Here is a 27,721-nt window from a genome sequence, read left to right on the forward strand (position 1 = left end):
GGGAGCATTTTGACAGCTCAATTAGAGGTGGCGATTTTTTCTACATAGCCTAAATAGTCTACATAATAATTTTCTACATAAATAGTCTTTTCTGATCGATGTTACAATGTTCGAGGCTGAGTGTGTGAGCGATTACGGTTAGGCAACAAAGTAGCAAATGTACGAGGCCACGCTATTTCGCAGATTTTCCAATGATCTGCTGGATGATCCACGCTATTTCCCGTTTTCCCCCCAGGGGATATATCGTAACTTTCAGTCCATGACAGTCGGTGGACAGGCTATAGGCTACCTGACTATGGATGGTAACCTCAGGATGACATAGGCTACAGTTTGAGTCACTAAAGTTGACAGTCTCAGGGGATCCTGTATCGTAACTTGCGGTCTCACAATTCGATGGGCAATCACCCGCGAAAACCACCGCGAGGGTGTGCGCATGCGTGCGCATGCTCAGTAGCCTAGAGAATCACATCTCGACGGGTCGCTCATATAGACAGGACACCGGTTCGACTCCTGACCTGCCAGGTTGGTGAGGGGAGTAATCAACCAGTGCTCTCCCCCATCCTCCTCCATGACTGAGGTACCCTGAGCATGGTACGTCCCACCGCACTGCTCCCCATGGGGCGCCATTGACGGCTGCCCCCTTGCATGGGTGAGGCATAAATGCAATTTCGTTGTGTGCAGTGTGCAATTTTCACTTGTATGCTGTGGAGTGCTGTGTCACAATGACAATGGGAGTTGGAGTTTCCCAATGGGCTTTCACTTTTCACTTTTCACTAAAAGCTCCAGCCAGTCTCCACTCTCTCTCTCTCTCTGCTCTCCGAGAAAGCTCTTGGCAAAGCGAACATTCTTTTAGACCCATCTTTTTTAATAATTGTCTTTTATTTTAAACTTAAACTTAAACGTTGATCCGATCCGTAGGGGATTCGCTGCTACCAACAACTCAGTCAGGATTCGTCTCACCGAGTCGCCGAGGGCGCCGCTGCTGACTCGGACGAGGGGAGTGACAGCAGTGGCTTTAAAGTCTACGCTGTAACGCAGTGAGTGACAGTAGAGTCACGTCTGTAGAGTCACGTCTATAAGAGTAGCCTATGGCGGATCAATGCACGACAGCCATCCGGTCTGTCCGGATGAGGTCTTCATCCGGCTCTCCAATCGGATCGTACAGGTTTTATATCAGCTCTAGTAGTAAGCAACTTTGGTTTTGAGAAATTCACCCCAGTTCACCAGCCCAAACTCCCAGGTGTCCTCCCACTTCCCTTTCAAGATGGCTTCCATTGTTCTTAAAGGCGCAGAGCCTCAAAAGGTAGCTGGTGCCCCCATGTGGTGTGGATGTGGTAGTGTGCTGACTAGTCTACATGCAACTGACAATATCCCTCCGTAACAATTATGACTGGGAAAACTGCACTTTTCATACATGAAAAGGGGGATCTTCTCCATGGTCCGCCATTTTGAATTTCAAGAAATAGACATTTTTAGCTGCAACATGAAAGTTTATTAAACTAATATTTTCTATTATGGCCCAAGTAAAGTCCAAATTTGGCAATAGGCACCCCAGTCTTTGACCATTTCCTGCACAGTGTACCTTTAACATAGGCCCTACTCCAAATATTTTTCCAAAAGGTATCGCTGTTTGCTAATTGTCTGCTGATGTTGCATAACCTTTTGGATGTTTTTGGGAATAAATAAAGACTTTTTTTTTAAAATGCAAAAAAAGAAAGAAAAAAGACAAGAAATTGGATTGCACCTTGCATCCATATGATTGGTAGCTTTGAGTAATTATCCTTTTCTTGAAGCAGCAGGCCATTTCACAATTGAAAGAACTATTTATGCCTTGTGCCCTATTTTTGAGAGACTTTTTGAATAACTGCATCACAGTGGTGGACATCTGCAGAATCATCAGGACAATAAGCAAATAAAAGACAGGATGAGTATAAAATATGAGTACAGTGAAAACGTTTCTCACAAATCTCACATCCAAGTGTCCTCTTGTTGTCTTTTGATCAACCAACCTTGATTATTTGTGGCTATATTAAGCCTTGAAAACTGGATTTGTGAAAAGCGTGATGAAGACTCTTGGGGTTCCAGATCCTGGAAACTATGAATCCTTTTAATGGTCCTTTAATTGATTTTCCATCCTATTTGGGAACTGTACAGTGTATTCCAAAAGTGCTAAGGCACTCAGACTCAGACCAAGAGCATAACAATTAACATTTCCCAAACGGCATGGTTGACCCGCCCTTGGTTTGCTTATGGATGTTTGCTTACGGACAAAGTGGGAGGAGTTCCAGTATTTTCGGGGACTCAGAAAGTACTTGCATTGCTCTTGACCTGACTAGTTGCAACGCTGAAAGTGTTGCGTCACTAAGAGGGCACAGTCTGGCTACACTCCAGTCACCTAACCAGTAAACTGAGGCTACAATACACACAGGCTCACCAAAATTGGACAATAGCAGATTCGGGAAATGTTGCTGGGTCAGATGAGTCTAATTTCTGCAGTGACATTGAATTGAATTGAATACACTTTTATTGTCCCGAAGGGAATTTGTCTTGCGTTTTGGGAGTACAATAAACATTTGGACAGACAATTACAACATTACACAAACACAAGACTAGACTAAAAAGAGAAACAAAACATACATACTTAAAATAAAAAAATAAATAAATTAATTAAAATCCCATACAATTACTGTATTAGCCTACAGTAATTCTGTCTGAACTTAACTTATTTAAAAGTTGTATGCTTCTAGGCACAAAAGATGTATTTGTATAGAAGGGTAACCTGTATCTAAGGCCGGGGGGTGGGGGTTGTGTATTCCAAGAAAAGGGGGTGAGATGGATCGTCCAATATTTTGAAGGCTAAGTTAGTTGTGTACGCATCAGAAATTTGCCTGATAGTGAGGTAGTATGGTCAGAATTGTCATTAACAATTTTAATACATGGATCCATTTGGCTATGTATCAATTGTTCAGACTGATGGTGTAATGGTGTGTGTGGATATTTTCTTGGCATACTTTGGGTCTCTAAGTACCAATTGACAAACACCATAGCCTACCCAATTGTTGTCGCAGAAAGTTAAAGGGACACTGTGTGAGATTTTTAGTTGTTTATTTCCAGAATTTATGCTGCCCATTCACTAATGTTACCTTTTTCATGAATACTTACCAACACCATCAAATTCTAAGTATTCATTATGACTGGAAAAATTGCACTTTTCATACATGAAAAGGGGGATCTTCTCCATGGTCCGCCATTTTGAATTTCCAGAAATAGCCATTTTTAGCTGCAAAAATGACTGTACTTGGACCATACTAGAAAATATTAGTTTATTACTTAGTAAACTTTCATGTTAAGATTTGGCAATAGCCAGCCCAGTTTCAATGAGCAGCATAGCTGCAGTACCTTTTTGACCATTTTCTGCACAGTGTCCCTTTAAGGCAGTTCTGAAACCAAAATCCTGGGTACCTACAGTAATAAAGTGGTCAGTGAGTGTACTAACTAACTTCCATGTTCTATAAGGTTGAGGCATATCTGTGACTTTGTGTACTGTACTGTACTGTACTGTACTGTACGTATGTTTGTATGTATGTATGTATGTATGTATGTATGTATGTATGTATGTATGTATGTATGTATGTATGTATGTATGTATGTATGTATGTATGTATGTATGTATGTATGTATGTATGTATAGCATAGGTGCACAATTGTCTTTGATGCTTTGGGCCTCTTAGTAGCATTTGAGAAACTACCCAATTGTTGTCACAGGAAGTTAAAGGTGCACTGTGTAATATTTGTAGTAGTTCATTTCCAGAATTCATTCTGCCCATTCACAAATGTTACCTTTTTAACAAAAAATTACCACCACCATAAAATTCCAAGTATTCATTATGACTGGGAAAATTTCATTTTACACATGAAAAGGGAGATCTTCTCCATGGTCCGCCATTTTGAAATTTCAGAAATAGGCATTTTTAGCTGCAAAACGTACTGTCCTTTGGTCATAGCTGCAATACCTACTCTGGCCACAATCTTACACAGAGAATCTTCTGTCAGTTCTGAAAGAAAAATCTTGTACCTAATTAAGTGGTCAGTGAGTGTACATTCACAAACTTCCATGTTCTATAAAGTTAAGGCATATCTGTGAGTTTGTGCATGAGTCCGTAGTGTAGGTGCACAATTGTCTTTGATGCCTGCTCTCTGAATCTCATGGTGACCTGACAGTTTGTTACTAATGCAAATGTTCATAGCCAACAGAGTTAAAAAAAAAAAACAGTACAATTGTAAGAAGGGGGGATGGGTAATCTTTTAACTACTGTTTACATACTGGTAACCAGGGGAACGTTTCTCAACAGTGTCGTTGCTAACTAAGTTAGCAACTTACTTGGTTGCAATGCAATTTCCCATTGGAAACCTAGTAAGTTGCTAACTGGTTAGCAACGACACTGCCGAGAAACGGGGTCCAGGTCTCTAAATTAACTTTTTTCATCACCAGCCAAAATGGCTGGAAGTTAGGCTTACGAACTCAAGGTTGAGGGCAGTGAGGCACTTGTGTTGTTTGAGGTCCGCTCCTCCTGTAAAACCACACTCTCTACAGTGCGTCACAGAGGGCTTGTCTTGCACGTGAGTGCGCTGGTGAACTTCAAGACTCCATGCCATTGAAAAAGTCTGTCCACAAATTTGGCAGGGAAATTGAGGTGTTTCTTCAGAGTGAGTGAGTTTTTTGTGTCTTTTTTGTTTTTTGTGTATTTTTCCTTTTGTGTGAGCAAGCTGGTGTTTTTGCAAATAACCTAACGCAGCGAAACTTCTCTGACACTCTTTGCAATAGTAGGGCGCTTCTTCAGTGTGAGTGAGCAGGTGTCGTTGTAGAAACCCTGGCTGGGAAAAACTTTTCTCACAATGTTGACAAGGGTAAGGCTTTCCTCCGTTGTGAATGTGCTCGTGCCTTTCGAGAGCTTCTGCCGTTGAAAAGGTTTTTCCACAATCCGAAGAGCAGAGGTATTTCTTTGATCCTGATGTACACTTCTCTTTCTCTGGATACACCGCCGTGGATTCGGGGATCGCAGATGAAGTTGATTCCATTTCTGGCCCCAACACAAAACAGACAGACACAGAAAAGACAAAAAAAAATAATTCACAAAAATCATTTGGGGCGGGGGATGCGCATTTTCAATTAGCTAATGCTGCCCCCCATCCTCCTATATGACTGAGGTACCCCGAGTATGGTACTGTCCCGTCACACTGCTAACTTGGGGTGCCACCTTGCATGGATGAGGTATAAATGCAGTTTCGTTGTGTGCTATGGAGGGCTCTATCACAATGATAAAGGGAGTTTCCCAGGTGGGCTACATTGAGTCCATAAGAAGAATAAACCACACAAACTTGGAGTGCTGTCCTGCTTTTTCTTTACTACATTGAGTCCATGCCATCATGTTGTTGTAATTAATCAAAATTTCGGAACAGATTATAATGAAAATATTCGGCATTCCTCAGTCTATAAAAAGATTACAGTACCATTTCTAAATCATGCCGACATCTGCAGACCACTGTCACAGCGAGAGCCATTATCCACAAATGGAGAAAGCTTTGTGCAGTGGAGGTTTCCAAGCGGCTGCCATACTAAAATGACCCCAGGAACACGGTGACTTCGTATTGAAGAGGTCAGAAAGGAACATAGGAAAAACGCCTTATCAACTGGAGGTGCTATTTACCTATAATTACTTCCATGAATTATCATCACAGAAGCTGATCATTACATATTTGCAAACATGTGAATATTGGGCATTGCATAAACTACAAGACATTACAGTCATTTGGTGTTGATGAAAGATGGATATATCATATTAGTACCAACAGGTCACAATTCAACACAATCCTTACCGCACGAATACTCCGGCCACAACATGAGCGAGCCGAGTGACGGAAGAAATTGACTTTGTATTGAATCACCCGACAACAGCGATTCGAGCAACTAGAGGCAATTCGCGGGACGAAAGCGACAGTTTGTAGTTGAACTCCTGGGAATGTTATGCAAATTAGCTATGACGCGGTTCTGCGACAGCCACCACAGCCAATGACTGTGTCAGTGGCCACAGCTAATGGGAATGTTGGAATGCTTGTATTCTGCTTTCAACGAACATATTCTAGTCGCTTCAATCGCTCGTCTCACTCTTGCTGCAGAGAAGCGATTCTCTGTCACTTGAATCTCGTTGCGGCTGGTGTATTCGCCCAGTTAGTCAAACTATTCAAAACCATGACGTCTTCTGTCTCATGCTGTGTGCCTGCATTGTAATCTTGAGAAAGATTTTTGGAAATCGTCTCTGGGCAAGTGTAAGAGATCTCTTACCATTTTCAGAGCTTTCTCCATCTTCGCTGCTCTTTCCATTTGTCCATTCCTGACCTCGTTTTGGACGGCAGTTGACCAGTTTAGGGGTGGTACGGTTCACAAAATTCACGGTTTGGTTCATATCACGGTGTCATGGTCACGGTTTTCGGTTCTCTACGGTTCGTTTTTTTAGTTCATCATAAATGGTGCACTGGGAATATTAAACAATATTTATATAACTACAGTTATAAAGTGATGATGCGCAAGTTGAATTTGACCTTTTGCATGTATCTGAGAACTGCCTCTTGTCGTCAGCTGATGTGCGCTGTCTGAGCGTTCCAAATGCCCTCTTTCAATTGGCTAATAGAATCGGACTTATCGCTAAATATCCTTCATATGGTTTGTATAGGCTTATAATGTGAAAATGGTGTGAAAATTGATTTTAATTGTGTCATCCTCTGATTGGTCCTATACGCTAATGTTTTAATCAGAGAGACTGGATAAGATACTCCTAGAATCTCTGTTTTACATATTTTTCTGGGCTGTACATGAATTGCGGTTTGCGACGGATTGCACGGTTCGGTTCGGTATGTGTGTGAATTGTACGGTTTCGGTTTTCGGTGCGGTTTGTGCCATCCCTAGACCAGTTGTACTGACAGTCTCTTCAGCGGGAACTTAGACGCGAGATCTGGAGGAGGATGGTTCATCTCAGAGGAGTTCAGGACGGGAGCCATGTCTGATTCTCCATCTTGTTCCTAAAACCCATAAACAGACAAAAACGATAGATCACAATCACTTGCAAAACGGCGCTTTATGCACTTGCGGTAAGCTACCAACTTGATGATTACCTCCGCCAAGGAGGTAATGTTTTCGGTCGCGTTGGTTTGTCTGTGTTTGTCAGCAAGATAACTAAAAAATGTATGAACGGATTTGGATGAAACTTTTTTGGAGTTGTTGGAAATTACCTAAGTATTAAGTATTACATTTTGGTGGTGATCCAGATCACGAACCAGAACCAGGACTTTTTAAAAGACTCTTCACCATTGCTAACGTACAAATCTAGACACCCATATAGTGACTGCAAATTGAACTGCGGGACAGGGCGAATGTTGACATTCCACTTTCTAACTCCACAATAAGAAGGCAGAAAGACTTAAAACAAAAATCGGGTGGAACATAGTCAAATGTTCTAACAAACAGCTTCCTTGGCGGAGGTCACTCTCAGAGTGCATTCTAGTTATGAATATAATTGAACACAGCACTGTTGCTCCTCAAAGCACCGCCGTTCATACTATGCACAGTATGCAGTTTACCACTCTAAGGTGCCGTTTCCACGTAGCTGGATATTTTTATATGTGGATATTTTTTTCTCCTGCTTGTATTGGTTTTGGCCTTCCGTTTCCACGTAGCAGATATTTAAAAATCCAGGTGCAGGAGAAAAAAATAGCAGGAGAAAAAAATATCCTGTTTAGGGGTCTGAAACGCATTTGTTACAATGGAGGATTTTTTTTATCCACACGTTGCGTTTCCACCTAGCAGGAGAAAAAAATACCCTGCTAAAAAAATATCCTGCTACGTGGAAACAGCACCTTAATTATCATTAAACATTAAATCATTAAACATTAAACATTAAACATTAAACACAGGTGGTAAAGTTCCACTTTACTAGTCCAATGAACAGGCCCACAGCTTGTTGTACACTCACCGCCACCAGCCATTTTGTTAGGAACACCTCTCTAATGCTGGGTTGGACCCCCTTTAACCTTCAGAACTGCCTGCAACAACACTTGGGTAGGCTCTGGCATGCCAACAGAGATAAATTGCTAATACTAATTGATACTAACTGATCATTCAACCTCAGTGTTGCAGTAGATATCAAGACTCATCAGTCCAGGAAACATTTTTCCGATCTTCTAGGGTCAATTATGGTGAGTCTGTGTAAAATTGTTGCCTCATTCTCCTGTTCTTAGCTGACATGAGTGGCACCAAATGTGGTTTTCTGCTGATGTAGTCCATTTGCCTCAAGATTTGATGTGCTGTGTAGTCAGAGATTATCTTATGCATACCTCGGTTGTAATGAGTGGTTATTTGACTTAATGTTACCTCGGCGCAAACCAGTTTGGCCATTCTCCTCTGACCTCTGCCATCAACAACGCATTTTTGCCCACAGAATCGCAGTTCAATGTATTTTTTTTCTTTTTCGGACCATACTTTGTAAACCCTAGAGATGGTTGTGTGTGAATATCCCAGTAGATCAGTCTTTTCTGAGATACTCAAATCAAACCCTTTCGGCACCAACAGCCATACCATAATCAAAGTCATTCAAATAGCCTTTCTTCCCCATTATGATGCTTGGTTTGAACTGCATCTGATCATATCAACCATGTCTACATGCAAAAATGAATTGAGTTGCCACCATTAGGGCTTTCAGGCCGACCAGAACGAAGCCGGACCAGTTACGCTCGGCACTGAAGTGCTTATCTGCGAACCGCCCGTGTTCATACCGGGCTCTGAACTTTTTCCGGATGAACATGCTGACGACCACATTGTCGTCACGGTTCGCGGAGAAAAACCTAGCATTTTGCGTGGCGTGAACACGACGGCCGGTTCACGATTAGGTGCGGGAACGGGCTCCAGCACGGTTCTCAGTCGGCCTGAACGCGCTACATGTGAATCGCTGATCAGAAATTTGCATCAAACAACAGTTGTAACCGGTGTTCCTAATAAGGTGGCCAGTGAGTGTATGTACACAAGACACTGCTCTTGTGAGCTTTGGTAGATTTTGGGATGGATTATGCATAGGGCTGGGTATCGCAGCCATGTTCCTGTATCGATTCGATTTCGATTCTTAGGGCTTTGGATCGATTAATCACGATTCAATTTGATTCGATTCGATTCATTCCGAATCGATTCAATCTGTTCCCTTCTTGGTGCCAGGATTTCCCCCAAAAGATGCTGTTGCCCATTTTTCTTTATAAAAATGTCAACGGGCTGTGGCTGGACAGTGTTAACAGATTGCTAATTTGTAATAAGTAGGCCTAGGCCTAATTGACTAATACCTACTAGGTATTTTTCATAGACCTAAATTAAGCAAAAAGAACAAAAAGAAAAAGAACCAAAAAAAAAAAAAACGATTTTGTGCCCTGTGAATCGATAATGTGAATTTCGATTCGATTCGATCGATTAACGATTATTTTACCCAGCCCTAATTATGCACCATATGTACTACGTTCATATGTCTAACGGTTTAACTCAACACTTAAGATATTCTTTTCATTATGACATGTAAAAGTTGTATCTTTTACCTGACATGTTTCGACGGTGTACTTACGTCTTCATCTAAGCGATCTGTGTGATGAAGACGGAAGTATACCATCGAAACATGTCAGGTAAAAGATACAACTTTTGCCTTAGGCACCGCTCAATGCTTTACTGCCACCGAGCACATCAATGTACTGATTTCCTCCTCAGTTAGAAAATGTGTCTCTGTAAGAAGCAGCTGAAGTCGTACCTGCTGTCGTTCAGCTGTGATGTCTGCATACGAGGAGGCCGTCTGCTGTGTTGGGTCCTGAACTGCATATGAGGAGGCCGTCTGCTGTGTTGGGTCCTGAACTGCATACGAGGAGGCCGTCTGCTGTGTTGGGTCCTGAACTGCACCTGGACCTACGTCTACGTTCATCTCAGAGGAGTTCAGGACGGGAGCCATGTCTGATTCTCCATCTTGTTCCTAAAAGCCACGAACAGACAAAAACGGCAGATCACAATCACTTGCAAAATGACATGTTATGCACTAAAGCTACCAACTTGATAATTATGATATAATTGAACACATCAACACAGTCCAACGGATCATTTAACACAGGTGGTGAAGTGCCACTTTACTAGTCCAATGGATCATTAAACACAGGTGGTGAAGTGCCACTTTAGGGCTTCCGCACACCAGCTCCGACAAAGTGCTGAGCACTGCTGGGCAAAAGTTCGATTTCATTGTTTTCAATAGAACAACGCACACTGGTGCCGATGTCCGCGGACATTCGCCGATGTCGGATAGCAATTAGAGACAAGTTCTATTTTGTCGGCGCCGCCCATTGACTATCAACGCTATGTTCTTGTGAAATTTGGTTTGGGGGTCCGAATTATGTTGGAAGCAAAGTGCGCCGTAGATAGGAAATGATTGGGAGAGAGATGGGGCAGGGCCGGGAAATGACCCCCCTGGCCGGACTCGAACCGGGGTCCCCGTGGGCAATGTAAGCCCAAATGTGGGGGGGTTAGGCACCGTTCAATGCTTTACTGCCACCAAGTACATATACATCAATGCAGGGATGCCCTCCTCAGTTAGAAAATGTGTCCCTGAAAGAAGCAGCTGAAGTCGTACCTGCTGTCGTTCAGCTGTGATGTCTGCATACGAGGAGGCCGTCTGCTGTGTTGGGTCCTGAACTGCATACGAGGAGGCCAATTGCTGTGTTGGGTCCTGAACTGCATATGAGGAGGTCGTCTGCTGTGTTGGGTCCTGAACTGCATACGAGGAGGCCAATTGCTGTGTTGGGTCCTGAACTGCATATGAGGAGGTCGTCTGCTGTGTTGGGTCCTGAACTGCATACAAGGAGGCCAATTGCTGTGTTGGGTCCAGAACTGCATATGAGGAGGTCGTCTGCTGTGTTGGGTCCAGAACTGCATATGAGGAGGTCGTCTGCTGTGTTGGGTCCTGAACTGAATACGAGGAGGCCGTCTGCTGTGTTGGGTCCTGAACTGCATATGAGGAGGTCGTCTGCTGTGTTGGTTCCTGAACTGCACCTGGACAAGAACAGGACAACAGAGAAATTATACATGCGAATAGTGAAGGAAAACAGATCAAATAGCCCAGTTTTCTGACACCCCAAAGAGAGCAAAGCAAAATACCGCCGTAAAATGTTGATCAACTTTGAGGAACTGCTGTGGAGATGGGGGATTATCTAGTGTAGACATACTCAACTGGCAGACTCGGGTCCGGATGCGGACCCAAACGTAATGTCAACCGGACCTAGAATAAATCCGTCTGTGTATAATACGTATATGTTTTAAACGTATTCTTATTTCATGATTTCGCGGCATTACGATCTCTAGGTGTATTTCTGCAAAGCCAATCTTATGACAAATAACAGTATCATCACAATGACAACTCAGTGAGCGAATAAGAGGCCAGTGCGGCCAGCGAGAGAGGCCATTTTCTGCATTGGTCCGTAAGGACTTTTTCGGACCATGGAAACATTGGAAATTAGGAAAGTGGGCTTTTTCAGTTTCTAGTCGAGTACCTCTGATCTAGTGAGTAAAAACACGTCAATTTAGCTGCATGCAACAGCATGCCAACCTTGAGCTCTCAATAAAGGAAAGCAAAGTGTTAACAAAACAGACACCTCCTCCCTTTAAAATAAAACTATCTGTAATATGGAAAGGTTACAAATGATCTTGAAAAAATAATAATACATTTTTTCTCTCTTGTGTATGAAATATATTGCTTGTCATTCCATCCAAATGTTCAATTCAGCCGTCTATCCACCTGACGTCAACACGGTATAACAACCGATAGTCCCACACATTTTCAACTAGCTTATTTTGTGTAAGTAACAACACCTAGTCAGACACATAATCTTAAAGGAGTATGCAACCATTTCTGGGCAAAATACTGTTAAAATCACTGCCCTGGGTGGTTTGTGAAGGAGGTAATGGTCTTGTTTTTCAGTTTAGGCGCTCACTGTCTTGATTTAGACTCCCTCTGGGAGGCAGTATGTAGCTAAGCTAGCAAAAGGTGGACAGACATCATATTGAACTGTGTGGATTAGGAATGGGATGACACTTAAGTTCACGTGCAAGCCAAGGCAGGTTGGCGAATAAGTTTTGCAATATAACGCACCAAAAGTAGCCTACACCTGTCCATTTTCACTCTGGAGACGATGTGTGCTCAGGATATGAGAGAGGACAGCGTGAACTACTGCGGGTCGCTTATTTCTTCATATTTAAAAAAGCCTTTTTCTTTTTTACGAAACGGGAGTGGGATTGATTTTGAGTGGGAGTGGGCAGGATTGGGAGACATTCTTACAGGAGTATGCATCATGTTACACACACACACACACACACACATGCACACGCACACACACACACAGGTCTCTAAATACTTAACTTAATACTTACTCTGCAGTGGACTATCGCCGCTTTCTTCCAGTAGATGATGCCCTTCAGCGTTTTCATCATCGTTTTCTTTATTCATCACTACACTCTCCAGTGGTGTCTCTTCAACCTCATTAGTGATTAGTGAGGCTGAATGGATTAGCGAGTCTGTTGACGCTCCGACCTCTGAAACCATCATCAAGTCTTCATTGAGGACGATAAACGACGATGCTGACAGACTTGCTGAGTCTTCTCCAACGTCGCCATCCGAAATAATTGCATAATACACGACGTCTCCCTGCCAGTCATTATTGAAGGGTCCTGCCGGGCCGCAGTCCAACGCCTCTTCGATTTCGTGTACGTTCATCTCAGAAGAGCTCAGGACGGGAGCCGTGTCTGATTCTCCATCTTGCTCCTAAAAGCCATGAACAGAAAAAAAGAGGCAGATCACAATCACTTGCAAAACGTCACGTTATGCACTTAAGGTGCACTGTGCAGGAAATTGTCAAACAAGGTACAGCAACTATGCTGCTTATCGAAACTGGGTTGCCTATTGCCAAATTTGATCTTTTCACGAACTAAGTAATAAACTAATTTTCTTGCATGGCCCAAGTACAGTCATTTTTGCAGCTAAAAATGCCTATTTCTGGAAATTCAAAATGGCGGATCATGGAGAAGATCCCCCTTTTCGTGTATGAAAAGTGCAATTTTCCCAGTCATAATGAATACTTAGAATTTGATGGCATTCATGAAAAAGGTAACATAATTGAATGGGTAGCATGAATTCTGGAAATAAACAACTAAAAATCTCAAACAGTGCACCTGTAAAGATCTACTTTCATCGTCAACACTGTGTTCACAATTATTACTGAATGCATAACGCATTGATTTTCTTAAATAAAAAAAAACAAAAAACATTCTGGTTGCTTTGTTTCAAACTGTCTTTGTAGGCTAGTAGTCACGTGGCTTTTGGTAAATGGGCAGTCATGGGTGAGCGGTTAGGGCGTCAGACTTGCATCCCAGAGGTTGCCGGTTCGACTCCCGACCCGCCAGGTTGGTGGGGGGAGTAATCAACCAGTGCTCTCCCCCATCCTCCTCCATGACTGAGGTACCCTGAGCATGGTACCGTCCCACCGCACTGCTCCCCATGGGGCGCCACTGTTGGCTGCCCCCTTGCACGGGTGAGGCATAAATGCAATTTCGTTGTGTGCAGTGTTCACTTGTGTGCTGTGGAGTGCTGTGTCACAATGACAATGGGAGTTGGAGTTTCCCAATGGGCTTTCACTTTCACTTTCTTTAAAGTACCACTTTACTAGTCCAAAGGACAGGCCCACAGCTGGTCACGTACACATATAGAGTATGTATGTACACGTGTACTGCATGTGCACAAGACACTGCTCAAATCAGCTTTGGTAGATTTTGGGATGGGTTAGGCCCCGTTCAATGATTTACTGCCCAGGCTCCGCTCTCGCAGTGACACAACACCTTTGGCTCAGCTACACTCGCTCAGGAAAAGAGCTTGTTCATGAGCGTTCGGCTAAGGTTCCCTCCACAGCGGGAAACTCCACCCACTTTGTTGGGAACTAATGAACTTTGAGCATTTCCAAATGTCCTGGGTAGAGGCATGTTCAAGGCAGTGACATTGTTCAAGCAGAGACGTTCTATTGGGACTAAGAAATGTTTGTTTTAAACTTTGGCTCAGCCTGTTCTGCCCTCGACCAATAGCAAACCAAGGGAGGTGGGTCTTTTATACAGATGAGTCGACCATGCCCTTTAAGAATGTTCGTTGTTATGCTCTTGGTTAGACCAAGTCTGCAAGAGACTTGAAAGTCATGACAATCAGGCAAATGCTTTACTGCCACCAAGTACAAGTACATCAATGCACTGATGCCCCCCTCAGTTGGGAGCTGTGTCCCTGAAAGAAGCAGCTGAAGTCGTACCTGCTGTCCTACAGCTGTGATGTCTGCATATGAGGAGGCCGTCTGCTGTGTTGGGTCCTGAACTGCATATGAGGAGGCCGTCTGCTGTGTTGGGTCCTGAGCTGCACCTGGACAAGAAAAGGACAACAGAGAAATTATACATGCGAACAGTGAATAGATGATTGTCTTGCTTTTGACAGGTCTGCTGCTCAGACCATGATGGAATTTCTTCCATGATCACTGCTTTTCATGAAAGTGTTCCTACTAATCTCAAAAAGGAAAACAATTCAAATAGCCCATGTTCAATGCACACAAGTCTTCTGACGGCCTAAAGAGAGTGCCAACTACGTAGACCAGGGGTACTCAATTAAAAGTCCCAGAGGGCCAGTTTTTCCAAAATCCTCCCAATAAAGGATTTTTTGTTCTTTTAATTTTTTATTATTTAATTTTTCTTTCCAGAACTATTCAAGGGCCACAGATGGATGCCCCACAAGCCACAAAAGGCCCGCGGGCCGCTATTTGAGTATGGGGGGTTTAGGCACTGTCTTGATTTAGACTCCCTCTAGGAGGCAGTATGTAGCTAAGCTAGCAAAAGGTAGACAGGCATCATATCGAACCGTGTGGGTTAGGAATGGGATGACACTTTACAAGTTCACGTGCAAGTCAAGGCAGGTTGGCGAAAACCTTTGGCAATAGAAGTTAATGCGTCGCGTCGCGTCATCTCAGACACACACACGCACACGCACACACGCACACGCACACGTACACACACTATATTACAAACATTTTGGCCTCTATATCCTTAATTACTTACTCTGCAGTGGACTATCGCCGCTTTCTTCCAGCAGATGCCCTTCAGTGTTTTCATCATCGTTTTCTTTATTCATCACTACACTCTCCAGTGGTGTCTCCTCAACCTCACTAGTGATTAGTGAAGCTGAATGGATTAACGATTCAACTATCTTTTCTGTTGACACTTCTGAAACCATCAGGTCTTCATTGGAGATGCCACATGACGATTCTGACAGACTTGTTGAGTCTTCCGAATCCGAAGAAGATGGAGAATCAGACATGGCTCCCGTCCTGAACTCCTCGGAGATGAACGTAGAGGAAACCGTCAGGTCTTCATTGGAGACGCCAAATGACGATGCTGTCAGAGTTGTTGAGCCTTCCGAATCAGAATCAGAATCAGAATCAAAATCCGAATCCGAAGAAGATTCAGAAAACCCTTCTCCCTGCCAGCCATTGTATGTGTCGTCTGCATATGAGGAGGCCGTCTGCTCTGTTAGGTCCGCAACTTCACCTGGACAAGAAAAGGACAACAGAGAAAGTATGCAGTGCAGAGTAATGATAATGAGCACCCCCCTTTTGAAAAGTAACATTTTATAAAGAATATTTCAATAAACACAAAATATCTCCACTATATATGCATAGAAATACAATATATGTTTAACGTACAACATACAATTAAGCTTTATAATATGATACTATGAAGTGTCGTCCCCCCCCATAGCATGCCAAAATTAAGCTCTGGATGACAGAGACCAAAGTGTTAACAAAACAGACACCTTCTCCCTTTAAAGGGACAGTTTGGTCAATTTCAACATGCAGTTGTATTGCTCACGCTACCCTTGACTTGTCAGTACCTGCTGATGCCACATTTTTCGGCTCAGCCCTTTCCGAGATATGAGCAATTCTAATGGGGGCAGCGTTTGTTTACATTTTTAAAAAATGAAACATAGGCCAACTCCAAATATTTTCCCAAAAGGTACTGCTGTTTGCTAGTTGTCTGCTGATGTTTTATAACCTTTTGGATGTTTTTGGGAATAAATAAAAATGTTTTCTTGAAATGTAAACAAAGAGCTGCCCCCATTACAATGACCAGGATCTCGGAAACGGCTGAAGAAGAAGAAAAAACAATCTCAGGCACTGACAAGTCCAGGGTAGTGTGAGCATTACAACTGCATGTTGAAATTGACCAAACTGTCCCTTTAAAATGAAACCATCTGTAAAATGAAAAGGATACAAGAGATCTCAAAAAAATGAAATGGGTGTCTCAGAAATTCTTTGGAGCCACAAGTGCTGGAAGATTTGTTGAATTGGTGTGGAATGACACATAAGCAATATGCTTCAGACACGAATGATCAATTCAGCCGTCTGTCAACCTGACGTCAACACGGTACAGCAAGCGATAGTCCCACACATTTCAACAAGCTTATTTTGTGTAAGTAGAACACCTCATCAGTCCACTTAATCTTACAGGAATATGCAACCATTTTGGGGGCAAATACTGCCAAAACCACTGTTAAGACTGGGTTTGTTAAGGAGGTAAATGGTCTTATTTTTTAAGAAATATACCATCATTAGGAATTCCTGTTTGAGCAGTAGGCCTACCCTGAAGAAGGCTTGCGCCGCTACTCTCTGCCCTAATGTTTTTAAACTTGATAGCCATGTTGACAAGATATAGTTTTTTTCCCCCCAACACCAAAGTCAACCTTCAAGATTTTTTCTCCACAATTCCCTGAGCACTTTGGATTTTCTCTTCACTTGATGGGTCTTATTTTTTAGTTAAGGCACTGTCTTGATTTGATTTTGGACATCATATTGAACTGTGAGGGTTAGGAATGGGATGACACTTAAGTTCATGTGTAAGTCAAGGAAGGTTGGCGTATACTTAAGCAATAGAGGTCATGTTACAGACGTGCGCACACACACACACACACACACTGTGTTACACAAATTTTGGCCTCTAAATACTTAATTACCGTACTTACTCTGCAGATGCCCTTTTTTGCCAGTTTTTTCATCATCGTTTTTTTTATTCATCACTACACTCTCCAGTGGTGTCTCTTCAACCTCATTAGTGATTAGTGAAGCTGAATGGATTAACGATTCAGAAGTCTTTTCTGTTGATACTTCTGAAACCATCAAGCCTTCATTGGAGACGACAAATGACGATTCTGACAGACTTGTTGAGTCTTCCGAATCTGAATCCGAAGAAGATTCAGAAAACCCAGAAACCCCGTCTCCCTGCCAGCCATTGCGTGTGATGTCTGCATATGAGAAGGCCATCAGCTCTGTTAGGTGCGCAAGTTCACCTGGACAAGAAAAGGACAACAAAGAAATGATGCAGTGCTGAGTAGGGCTGCACGATATCAGAATTAAATTCGATACTCCATAACAGCATGCAATACCTCCATAACTACAGCTCTGGCAAAAATTGAGAGACCATTTAGAAATGTTCAGCTTTTCTGAGTTTGCTATAGATGGGTATGTGATTGAGTAAAACAAACATTGTTATTTAATTCTATAAACTACAGACAACAATCCCTCCGAATTTCGAAAGAAAATATTGTCATTTAGATCATTTTTTTGCAGAAAATCTCAAATCGTCCAAATATCACATCAGATGCAATGTTTCCAAACATCAAAAAAGTAAAAGAAAACAAGTAGATATTAACTTAAAAACAAGATAATAGTAATGTATTAACTTGAGAAGAGTTCAGAAATCAATATTTGGTGGAATAAGCCTGACTTTTAGTCACAGCTTTCATGTGTTCTGTTATGCGTTCCATTAGTCCTTCACATTGTTCTTTGATGACTTTATTCCAGACCTGGTATAAGAACTCAAGTTGATGGCTTGTGACCATCCAGATTCCTCTTGATCGCATTCCAGAGGTTTTCAAGGGGGTTCAGGACTGAAATTTGAGCTGACCATATCAGGGTATTGATCTGGTGGCAATCCACAGCTTAATTGGCCAAGCTGAGTGGCTTTGTAGCTGTGTTTTTTGTGACCTCCATCAGATGCCACCACTGTCAGCTTTTTTGTCTGACGGTGGTGACAAAAAACATTCCAAATGCACCTCAGTGGAGACTAGACTATAATTTTGCATCACATTAATTACTAATATGTCTGATAATGCTTCATTAACCAGCATAAAAGGGCCATCTTCTCCATTGTCTGCCATTTGAATTTCCAAAAAATATTTTTTTTTATAATACATTTTTATCTGTAGAACTTACTGCACTTTGGTCATACTTATAAATGTTCATGAAAGGATCAAATTTGGCAGTTGACAGCACAGTTGAAATGATGATGTCAGTCCTTGTGACAGCAGTTTCTACAGGGTGTGGACAGGCTTATAGCCATGAAAAGTAATGCAAACACTTAAATATTTCAAACAACTGTACATTTGTGTAACAGGTCCCTTTGTCATTGCCTGGATTTATTTTGTTCATGAAAATGTAATTGATCTTCAATAGAATCAGCACTTTCATTGCTGGGACATGCTTTTGCCAACCATTCAAGAATCAGTGAATTACATTAGGCTAGGATATTAGTAACAACAGGTCACAACTCAACACAATTCTAAGTCAAACTATCAAAACCATGACGTCTTCTGTCTTGTGCTGTGTGCTTGTGTGTGCCTGCTGCACTGTGAGTACGCCTCTAGGATTTTTGGAAATCATTTCTGAGCAAGTGTAAGAGATCTCTTACCATATTGAGCGCTTTTTCCATCTTCTCCGCATTTGCATTTGAACTTTGCATTTATTCGCTCCTCCTGACCTAGCTTTGGACAGAAGTCGAGCAGTCGCACTATTAACTTTCTCAGCCTGCACAAATAGAGTTCTGGAGGGCTTTCTCCATCTTCGGTGCTCTTTCCATTTGTTCCTTCCTGACCTCGTTTTGGACGGCAGTTGACCAGTTGTACTGACAGTCTCTTCAGCTGGAACTTAGACGCGAGACCTGGAGGAGGATGGTTCATCTCAGAGGAGTTCAGGACGGGAGTCATGTCTGATTCTCCATCTTGTTCCTAAAACCCATGAACAGACAAAAACGACAGATCATAACCATGTTCAAAACTGCGCTTTATGCACTTAAAGGGGCCCCACGTAGGATTAAAAGTTGAATCAATCACAATTCTGAGTCAGCCAATGCTTATGGGTCATTCCACGCCAAATCAACAAGAGCCCGCACACTTAGGTCTCAAAAAATTCTGAAAATATTACCAAGTGTACCCATGGTACTTAAGAGAAGCACTGTACATTTATTTGAATGTAAGATGTATACTCTCCGTGTTACAGCCAATTTTACTGGGGGAGGGGGGTGCCCATTTTGTTCACACTCTTTTTTTTGTCAAAGTTCACAAGCTCGTAGCTCAATAACTAAACCATGTAGGAAGTTCAAATTTGGCATGCTGGTACATAGATAGGAATAGTTTGTTGCAAAACTGTCAGTTTTGGTCTGTATGATCCTGCATCGTCATGGTATTCCCTCAAAGATGATACAAATTGTACTGGAGTTTTTGGCTGTGCTCTGTTTAGGCCTTCAGAAGACATATTTGTGCCCAACATAGCCTCTTAATTTTTTCCCCTTGTAGAGACAAGTAGGAACACTCTCATAAAAAGCTATAAATAGAAAGGAAACCCCATCAGTGTTTGACCAGAAGACCTCACAAGTCTGACAAATCATTTTGGGTGTCATTTTCAGAGCTCCAGAACCCCTTGTGGGATTGTCCACAGATTTTCATCTTATTTTTCTCTTCATTCTCCATGAATTCTTCTTTTAAAAAATGCAAATGAGACTTGTCTTATGTGATGTTTTCTTTTGTAATTTCGAACCTGAACCTGAACATGGGCAACATGCACATTGAGGGCAATAGGTTTTCTATGCGTTTCTTCCGCTGCCATCTGCTGGTCAAAAAAAGTAACAACATGACTCCTTGTGCCTGACCTACTGTCTCTTTTGGTGGGCGAACCTGCTCCCACATTGAACGCTCCTGAAATCATTGAAATTGAAAGGGATACCTGCACCCCTGCACAGGGACTCTCGGGTGATCATGTCTGGGCAAAATTTGCATTTGATTATTTAGTCTTTACATTAAATGTTATCGAAATCATGTTGCTCTCTTTTTGCATTTTGCCCATGTTCAGGGTGGAAATTACAAAAGAAAACATCACATAAGACAAGTCTAATTGGCATTTTTAAAAAGAACACTTCATGGAGAATGAAGAAAAATATAAAATAAAAATCTGTGGACAATCCCACAAGGTATTCTGGTGCTCTGAAAATGACACCCAAAATGATTTGTCAGACTTGTGAAGTCTTCTGGTCAAACACTGATGGGGTTTCCTTTCTATTTATAGATTTTTATGGGAGTGTTTCTACTTGCATCTACAAGGGGAAAAATCATGAGGCTATGTTGGGCACAAATATGTCTTCTGAGGGCCTAAACAGAGCACAGCCAAAAACTCCAGTACAATTTGTATCATCTTTGAGGGAATGCTATGACAATGCAGGATCATACAGACCAAAACTGACGGTTTTGCAACAAACTATTCCTATCTATGTACCAGCATGCCAAATTTGAGCTTCCTACATGGTTTAGTTCTTGAGCTACGGGCTTGTGAACTTTGACAAAAAAAAGAGTGTGAACAAAATGGGCACCCCCGTCCCCCAGTAAAATTGGCTGTAACACGGAGAGTATACATCTTACATTCAAATAAATTTACAGTGCTTCTCTTAAGTACCATGGGTACAATTGGTAATATTTTCAGATTTTTTTGAGACCTAAGTGCGCGGGCTCTTGTTGATTTGGCGTGGAATGACCCTTATGCAAGTCATTAGTAAGTGAACGATGGCTCTTGCGACCGCTTCCACGGCCCGCTGTCAGAAAACCCCACATGCAACTTTGGACAACGCGGTCCGAAGGCGTGTCGTCAGAGATAGTCTTTGACTGTATTCCAGTCCTGGGTGTGGTCATGAATGCTAGTGATGTTGACAATAATTATGTCCTTGTTTGTACGTTGCTTTGGTTCAAAAGCATCTGCCAAATGCAATGTAATGTAATGAATGAAGCACCACTGTACCTGCAGCTGCTACACTCTTTTTTTCAATTCAATTCTTTATTAAGGGATAACCCCTTGAGATGTTCCATCTCTTTTTCGAGGGGGTCCCATAAACACCAAAGACATACATTACACACTCTTAACAATCCAAAGATGAGGAAGTCTGTTGTTTGTGTGAGTGTGTGTGTGTTTGCATTGTGGCGAACAAAGCAGTCATACGTAGCCTACAGCAGTTCTAAAGAGGAGGTATTTTCTTTGTGTGTGTGTGTATGGGTGGTTGACATGACGCCCTGTTTTTACCTAACATTAGTTAAAAACCTACAAAATTGATATTTCTCCTCTTGAAAACAAATTTAAATGAAAGATGTGGTAAGACTTGCATCATGTTTCCTATTAGTCTTAGATGACCTGTAAATGTCCTGTGGTGTGACTGTAACATTAATACAACCTGGAATATATGAGTGATTCTACGATTCGACTGCGCTTTTAAGTCCATGGATTTTATTTGCCAATTCCACTAACTATTAACTGCATCCAATGATGTTTTGGACATTAGCACACATTTATCTTTCATAAAATACAGAAAGTGTAGACATGGCATTATTTCCCTCAGCAAGAATGAATATTTAATACTGATTTTAGGCGTTTTCATGCCGTCCTGTTTTCCAAATGTCAGATTCAGTCTTCATATTAGTATGTAAAGAAACTTGTTTTGCCCAACCGATTGCAAATGTTGATTCACAGTAATGATCACAATATGACAAAAATGTCAGAAAGAACACTGTGCTTTCCATTATACATGAAATTTGCCATTTTGTGTGTGTCCACGAAAACGGTGTTAACCGTGTCACGGTCTGAAATCCCCTCCATAAATCAGTAATGGTTTGGACTTAGGCCGTACGAATATCATCAAGTGATGACTGATGTCATAACCTCTTTGGCAGGATATGGGAAGACTTTTTGGTACGTTTTGAGCTCCATCCTTCCATAAATTAATCCATTCTTTTACATGTTCTCATAGCGGGAAAATTGCCTGTCAACTGTGTTATCATCAACATATTCATAGGAATCTGAATTAGAAATCACATGTAGAAAAACACAGATAAAGCATGCAAATACATGAATTGATTAATAGACAGGTCATCAGCTGGGAAAATTAGGCCTTTCGTCCTACCGCACTTTTCTCTGTGGATTACTGACCAGAAGCCCTATTGGGTCATTCCACGCCAAATCAGCAAGTGCCCGCGCACTTAGGTCTCAAAAAATTCTGAAAATATTACAAAGTGTACCCATGGTACTTTAGAGAAACACTGTAAATTTATTTGAATGTAAGATGTATACTCTCCGTGTTACAGCCAATTTTACTGGGGGAGGGGGGGTACCCATTTTGTTCACACTCTTTTTTTTTGTCAAAGTTCACAAGCCCCTAGCTCAATAACTAAACCATGTAGGAAGCTCACTTTTGGCATGCTGGTACATAGATAGGAATAGTTTGTTGCTAAACTGTCAGTTTTGGTCTGTATGATCCTGCATCGTCATAGCATTCCCTCAAAGATGATACAAATTGTACTGGAGTTTTTGGCTGTGCTCTGTTTAGGCCTTCAGAAGACATATACATATTTGTGCCCAACATAGCCTCATGATTTTCCCCCCTTGTAGATACAAGTAGAAACACTCCCATAAAAATCTATTAATAGAAAGGAAACCCCATCAGTGTTTGACCAGAAGACCTCACAAGTCTGACAAATCATTTTGGGTGTCATTTTCAGAGCACCAGAACACCTTGTGGGATTGTCCACAGATTTTTATTTTATTTTTTTCTTCATTCTCCATGAAGTCTTCTTTTTAAAAATGCCAATGAGACTTGTCTTATGTGATGTTTTCGTTTTTAATTTCCACCCTGAACATGGGCAAAATGCAAAAAGAGAGCAACATGATTTCGATAACATTTAATGTAAAGACTAAATAATCAAATGCAAATTTTGCCCAGACATGATCACCCGAGAGTCCTTGTGCAGGGGTCCAGGTATCCCTTTCAATTTCAATGATTTCAGGAGCGTTCAATGTGGGAGCAAGTTCGCACACCAAAAGAGACAGTAGGTCAGGCACAAAGAGTCATGCTGTTACTTTTTTTGACCAGCAGATGGCAGCGGAAGAAACGCATAGAAAACATATTGCTCTCAATGTGCATGGTGCCCATGTTCAGGTTGGAAATTAAAAAAGAAAACATCACATAAGACAAGTGTCATTGGCATTTGTAAAAAGAAGAATTCATGGTGAATGAAGAAAAAAATTAAATAAAAATCTGTGGACAATCCCACAAGGGGTTCTGGAGCTCTGAAAATGACACCCAAAATGATTTGTCAGACTTGTGAGGTCTTCTTTTCAAACACTGATGGGGTTTCCTTTCTATTTATAGCTTTTTATGAGAGTGTTCCTACTTGTCTCTACAAGGGAAAAAATCAAGAGGCTATGTTGGGCACAAATATGTCTTCTGAAGGCCTAAACAGAGCACAGCCAAAAACTCCAGTACAAGTTGTATCAACTTTGAGGGAATGCTATGACAATGCAGGATCATACAGACCAAAACTGACAGTTTAGCAACAAACTATTCCTACCTATGTACCAGCATGCCAAATTTGAGCTTCCTACATGGTTTAGTTATTGAGCTAAGGGCTTGTGAACTTTGACAAAAAAAAGAGTGTGAACAAAATGGGCACCCCCCTCCCCCAGTAAAATTTGCTGTAACACGGAGAGTATACATCTTACATTCAAATAAATGTACAGTGTTTCTCTTAAGTACCGTGGGTACACTTGGTAATATTTTCAGATTTTTTTGAGACCTAAGTTCACGGGCACTTGTTGATTTGGCGTGGAATGACCCTATTGGAAGAAATTAAAACATGGGGCCACGTCAATTTTTGCTCAGAATTCAATATGGCCGCCATTTTCCAAAATGACTTGTTTTCATGCATTATGACATTGTACTATAAGGTGATATTCATGAAAGATTAACTACTTTCAGCACTATTATGTCCTATTTCCTTACATACATGCTTTCAAAGGTTGACTATACTAAAACAAATGAAAATAAAGTTGGCCACCTTACAATATCCAAACCAAAGTGCTGAAAATAATGATTGAAATGCACATAGAGAGTTTATGGCTGGGAAAATTAGGCCTATTGTCCTATCAGGGTTTTCACAGTGGATTGCAGACCAAGACTCACATAAAGCTATAAAATAAACCAACAACAGTTTAAATCATAATAAAGCATTTGGCATGATTGCATAAATATTGACCTTATATTAAAAAAAATATGAATGTGAAAAAACTCCATACAGTAATATTAACTACAAGTTCAATTTCGTAACACAAATTGCGTCCTGCGGGGTGACATGCAAGTCAGGTTTGTGGACGGGGAGCTGCAAGGCCAACTACAAGGGTCTTAAAGACAGGCTCCTAACCAGTTATACCTCAGTTACTGGAGAGTGGTGTGGAAGTTTAAGGTGACTATTAACCTCTTATTATATGGTTGTGACGTCATCGGTCGAATGCTCCATTCATTTCAACGGGGCTCCCCAACGTTCGCACGTCTGTTATTTTTCGATAACGGACGGGTTGGTCTATAACAGACCGCTGTCAATGGCAACAAGACTTTTCACTGCTAAAGCGACTTTTCAACAAGACTCTAATCAGCTGCTGTGATAGACAACACCTGTTGTCCTGGCTACCTAGCTGTTGCCTAGCGGTGTTCCACAACAGCACTGTTTTGTTTTGCGCAGCAACAATCTTAACATTAAATAGGCCTAAAGAAATGTCCCCGCCATGTGTGAGTCATTTAAGTATATCCATATAATAAGCGGGTTAACTTTCGGCGAGTCGGTCGCTTTGTGGAATAGCAGCACTTCAGAGAGAACAAGACCCCTCCGCTCCGCGTCGGGGTCTAAAGATTCTCTCTGTCGTGCTGCTATTCCACGGTAGCGACCTTCTCGCCGAACGTTAACCCTTACTTAATATGTCTACATATTGCAATGTTTCTGTCACACAATGCTTAGGTTCATTTATGGTGCCCCGTAGTGTGACTGCTCTTATGGTTTTTAAAAGTGTTTTATGAGTGAAAACACATATTAAGGTTAAACACAATATCATTATCTAGTTAGTATGAGCTCGGAGGACAGTCACGAATATAAAAGGATTAAAATGGCCACAATGCAGTGAATTTCCTGTGGTGTGACTTCATGTCCTGTGGTGTGACTTCATGTCCTGTGGTGTGACATTTTTAGGCATTGTGTTACTCAACATGGAAGGATATAAGGATACCAGGAGATTTATTTGTCACATTCACACAATTCTTACAAGTAATACAGTGAAACCATGAAGTGAAATCACAGTTGTCTGCCTGTATGATGCATGGGCGTGCGGGTGGGTAGTAGTGTGTGTGTGGGGTTGGGGTTAAAGGAACAATAGCAGAAAGAGCATTGGGGGTATGTTTGTGTTATGTTATTGTATCTCACAGAAATGTCACACCAATGATGTCACATTTTCCCAAAAATGGCAAAAATTAGGCGAAACTCCACCGACCACTGACATCCCCATTTTTTTCTATTTTTGTCCAATTTTTCCACCCATTTTTTCAGGAATTGGAATATGTTTCCTCCTTTAAGTGTGTTACGGCCTTAAACGTCAACCACCCTTGTGTGAGTGTTAGTGTGTGTGTGTCGGTCCTGAATGAAGCACCATCATACCTGCAACAGTACATCTTTTATGTCGGCATATAAGGAGGTCATTTCCTGCTTTGTTGGGTCTACATCCTCACCTACAAAACAGGGGAGAGAGAAATTATACACGTGGATAGTGAAGGAGTCTGGGTGGTCTGAAAATGATTTTCTAGATTTTGAGAGGTCTGCTGGTCAGAATGATGGAATTTCAACCAAGAGGACTCACTTTTGTGGAAGTCTTTCTACTAATCTCAACAAGGGAAAACAAAACATACAAGAGTCCATGCTCAGTCAGTGCAAATGTCTTCTGACAGCCTAGTATAGCAAAGCACTGTCATAACATGAAGACGATGGCGTGCTGTGATTAATGTGAACTTTCTTTAACACTGTACAACCAGAGATTATTTAAGTATATCTTATCTACTCTCTCTGGTACAACTGCTGCACTATGGCCTGGAGAACTAAGCGTGGGATGTACATAACACAAAGGCTGGTCTACCTGTAAAACAGAACTGTCTGTAATTTGTAAAGGATGCAAAAATACATAGGAAAAACCCATTCCTTTGTCTTTGTGTGTAGACGCATTAACACCCCACCCCTCCCAGTAAGTTAGTCCTCATATTGTGCATGCAGGCAGGCAGTCTATATGTGGGATGACCACCTCTAGACTGGACAAATCATGTCTCCAAAGTGCCGAACCCTAACTTTCATTCCGTTGTTTTTACATGCCTACAAACATAGCCTGCTGATGCTCCGCAGGACTGTCTCTGACTTCTTCAGGTTTCACGTTCGCTCCCCGACGGTGTCACTTCAACCTCATGTTTGATGGCATTGGTTATGACTTGAAATAAATGCAAATAAATGCCTACTTACTCTTCAGTGGGTTATCGGCACACTCATCCAGGCAGAAGTCTTCAGTTTTCACGTTAGTCTGCAGTGGTGTCTCTTCCACCTCATTTTTGATGAGCACGGGTGAAGCTGACTGGATTGGCGATTCACATTTCTCTTCTTCTTTACACTCGTCAACTTTTATAATCAGTAGGTCCTCGTTCTTGACGGCAAATGGTGTTGCTGACTGAGCTGTTGAGTCTGTTTCACCTTTGCAATCCGAAGAAAACGCAGAAAACACAACTCCCCCCTCGCTATCATTGACGGGTCCCACGCGTGCACTATCACAGTCCTCCTCGTCCTTGATTTCCTCTACCTTTAAGATCGGCAAAGCTCCCAGTCCCTCCATTGTTGTTAATAAAAACAGAACAATGTGTACTATTGGGCTGAAGTCTGACAGTGAATTCTGCGTAATTTCTTGTAACAACAACAGTCGTGCTGAGACCTGGCATCGCTCTAACAAAACAAACGGAGCGCAAAACTATGCCTTCTTCTTTAATTTCACTGGTCCCATACTGTACACTACCGCCACCAACTGTTCTGGGTGAAAAGAGCATCGAAAAAAAGGGTGAAAAGAGCAAGGTGCACTCCTGCTGTTGCTGTAGCCCAGGGGTGTCAAACTCATTTTGGTCCGGGGGCGGGGCCGCATACAACCCATGTGGACCTCAAGCGGGCCGCATTAGTAACATCATCGGAAAAAAAAAAACGTAAAGCAGAGGAGTGTTCAGTACTATCACGTTTTAAGTGTGTTGAATATGTAGAAAGCAATGCAATACTGATAATCCTATGCAAAATTCCCTTGACCTCATGCATTCATTGGCAACCGTGAATTAATAAAATATGGGACAGTTCATTTTGGCAGGGGGTCTGGGGGTTTT

The 27,721-nt window shown here is 41.8% G+C and overlaps 1 protein-coding gene across 1 annotated transcript; it reads right to left on the reverse strand.

The window, feature by feature from the left end:
* Positions 1-6,960: 6,960 nt before the first annotated feature.
* LOC134445856 (serine-aspartate repeat-containing protein F-like) lies at positions 6,961-27,366 on the reverse strand. Its single transcript, XM_063194988.1, has 10 exons — positions 26,829-27,366; positions 25,983-26,053; positions 18,884-19,199; positions 17,160-17,483; positions 15,200-15,688; positions 14,407-14,513; positions 12,491-12,881; positions 10,698-11,116; positions 9,834-10,049; positions 6,961-7,077 (listed from the first exon to the last, which is right to left on the reverse strand). The coding sequence occupies exons 1-10, from the start codon at positions 27,190-27,192 to the stop codon at positions 6,961-6,963; spliced, it is 2,814 nt and encodes a 937-aa protein (XP_063051058.1). The 5' UTR covers positions 27,193-27,366.
* Between the last annotated feature and the right edge of the window lie 355 nt (positions 27,367-27,721).

This window comes from Engraulis encrasicolus, chromosome 1 (genome assembly GCF_034702125.1).
Source record: "Engraulis encrasicolus isolate BLACKSEA-1 chromosome 1, IST_EnEncr_1.0, whole genome shotgun sequence".
Lineage (NCBI taxonomy): Eukaryota > Metazoa > Chordata > Actinopteri > Clupeiformes > Engraulidae > Engraulis > Engraulis encrasicolus.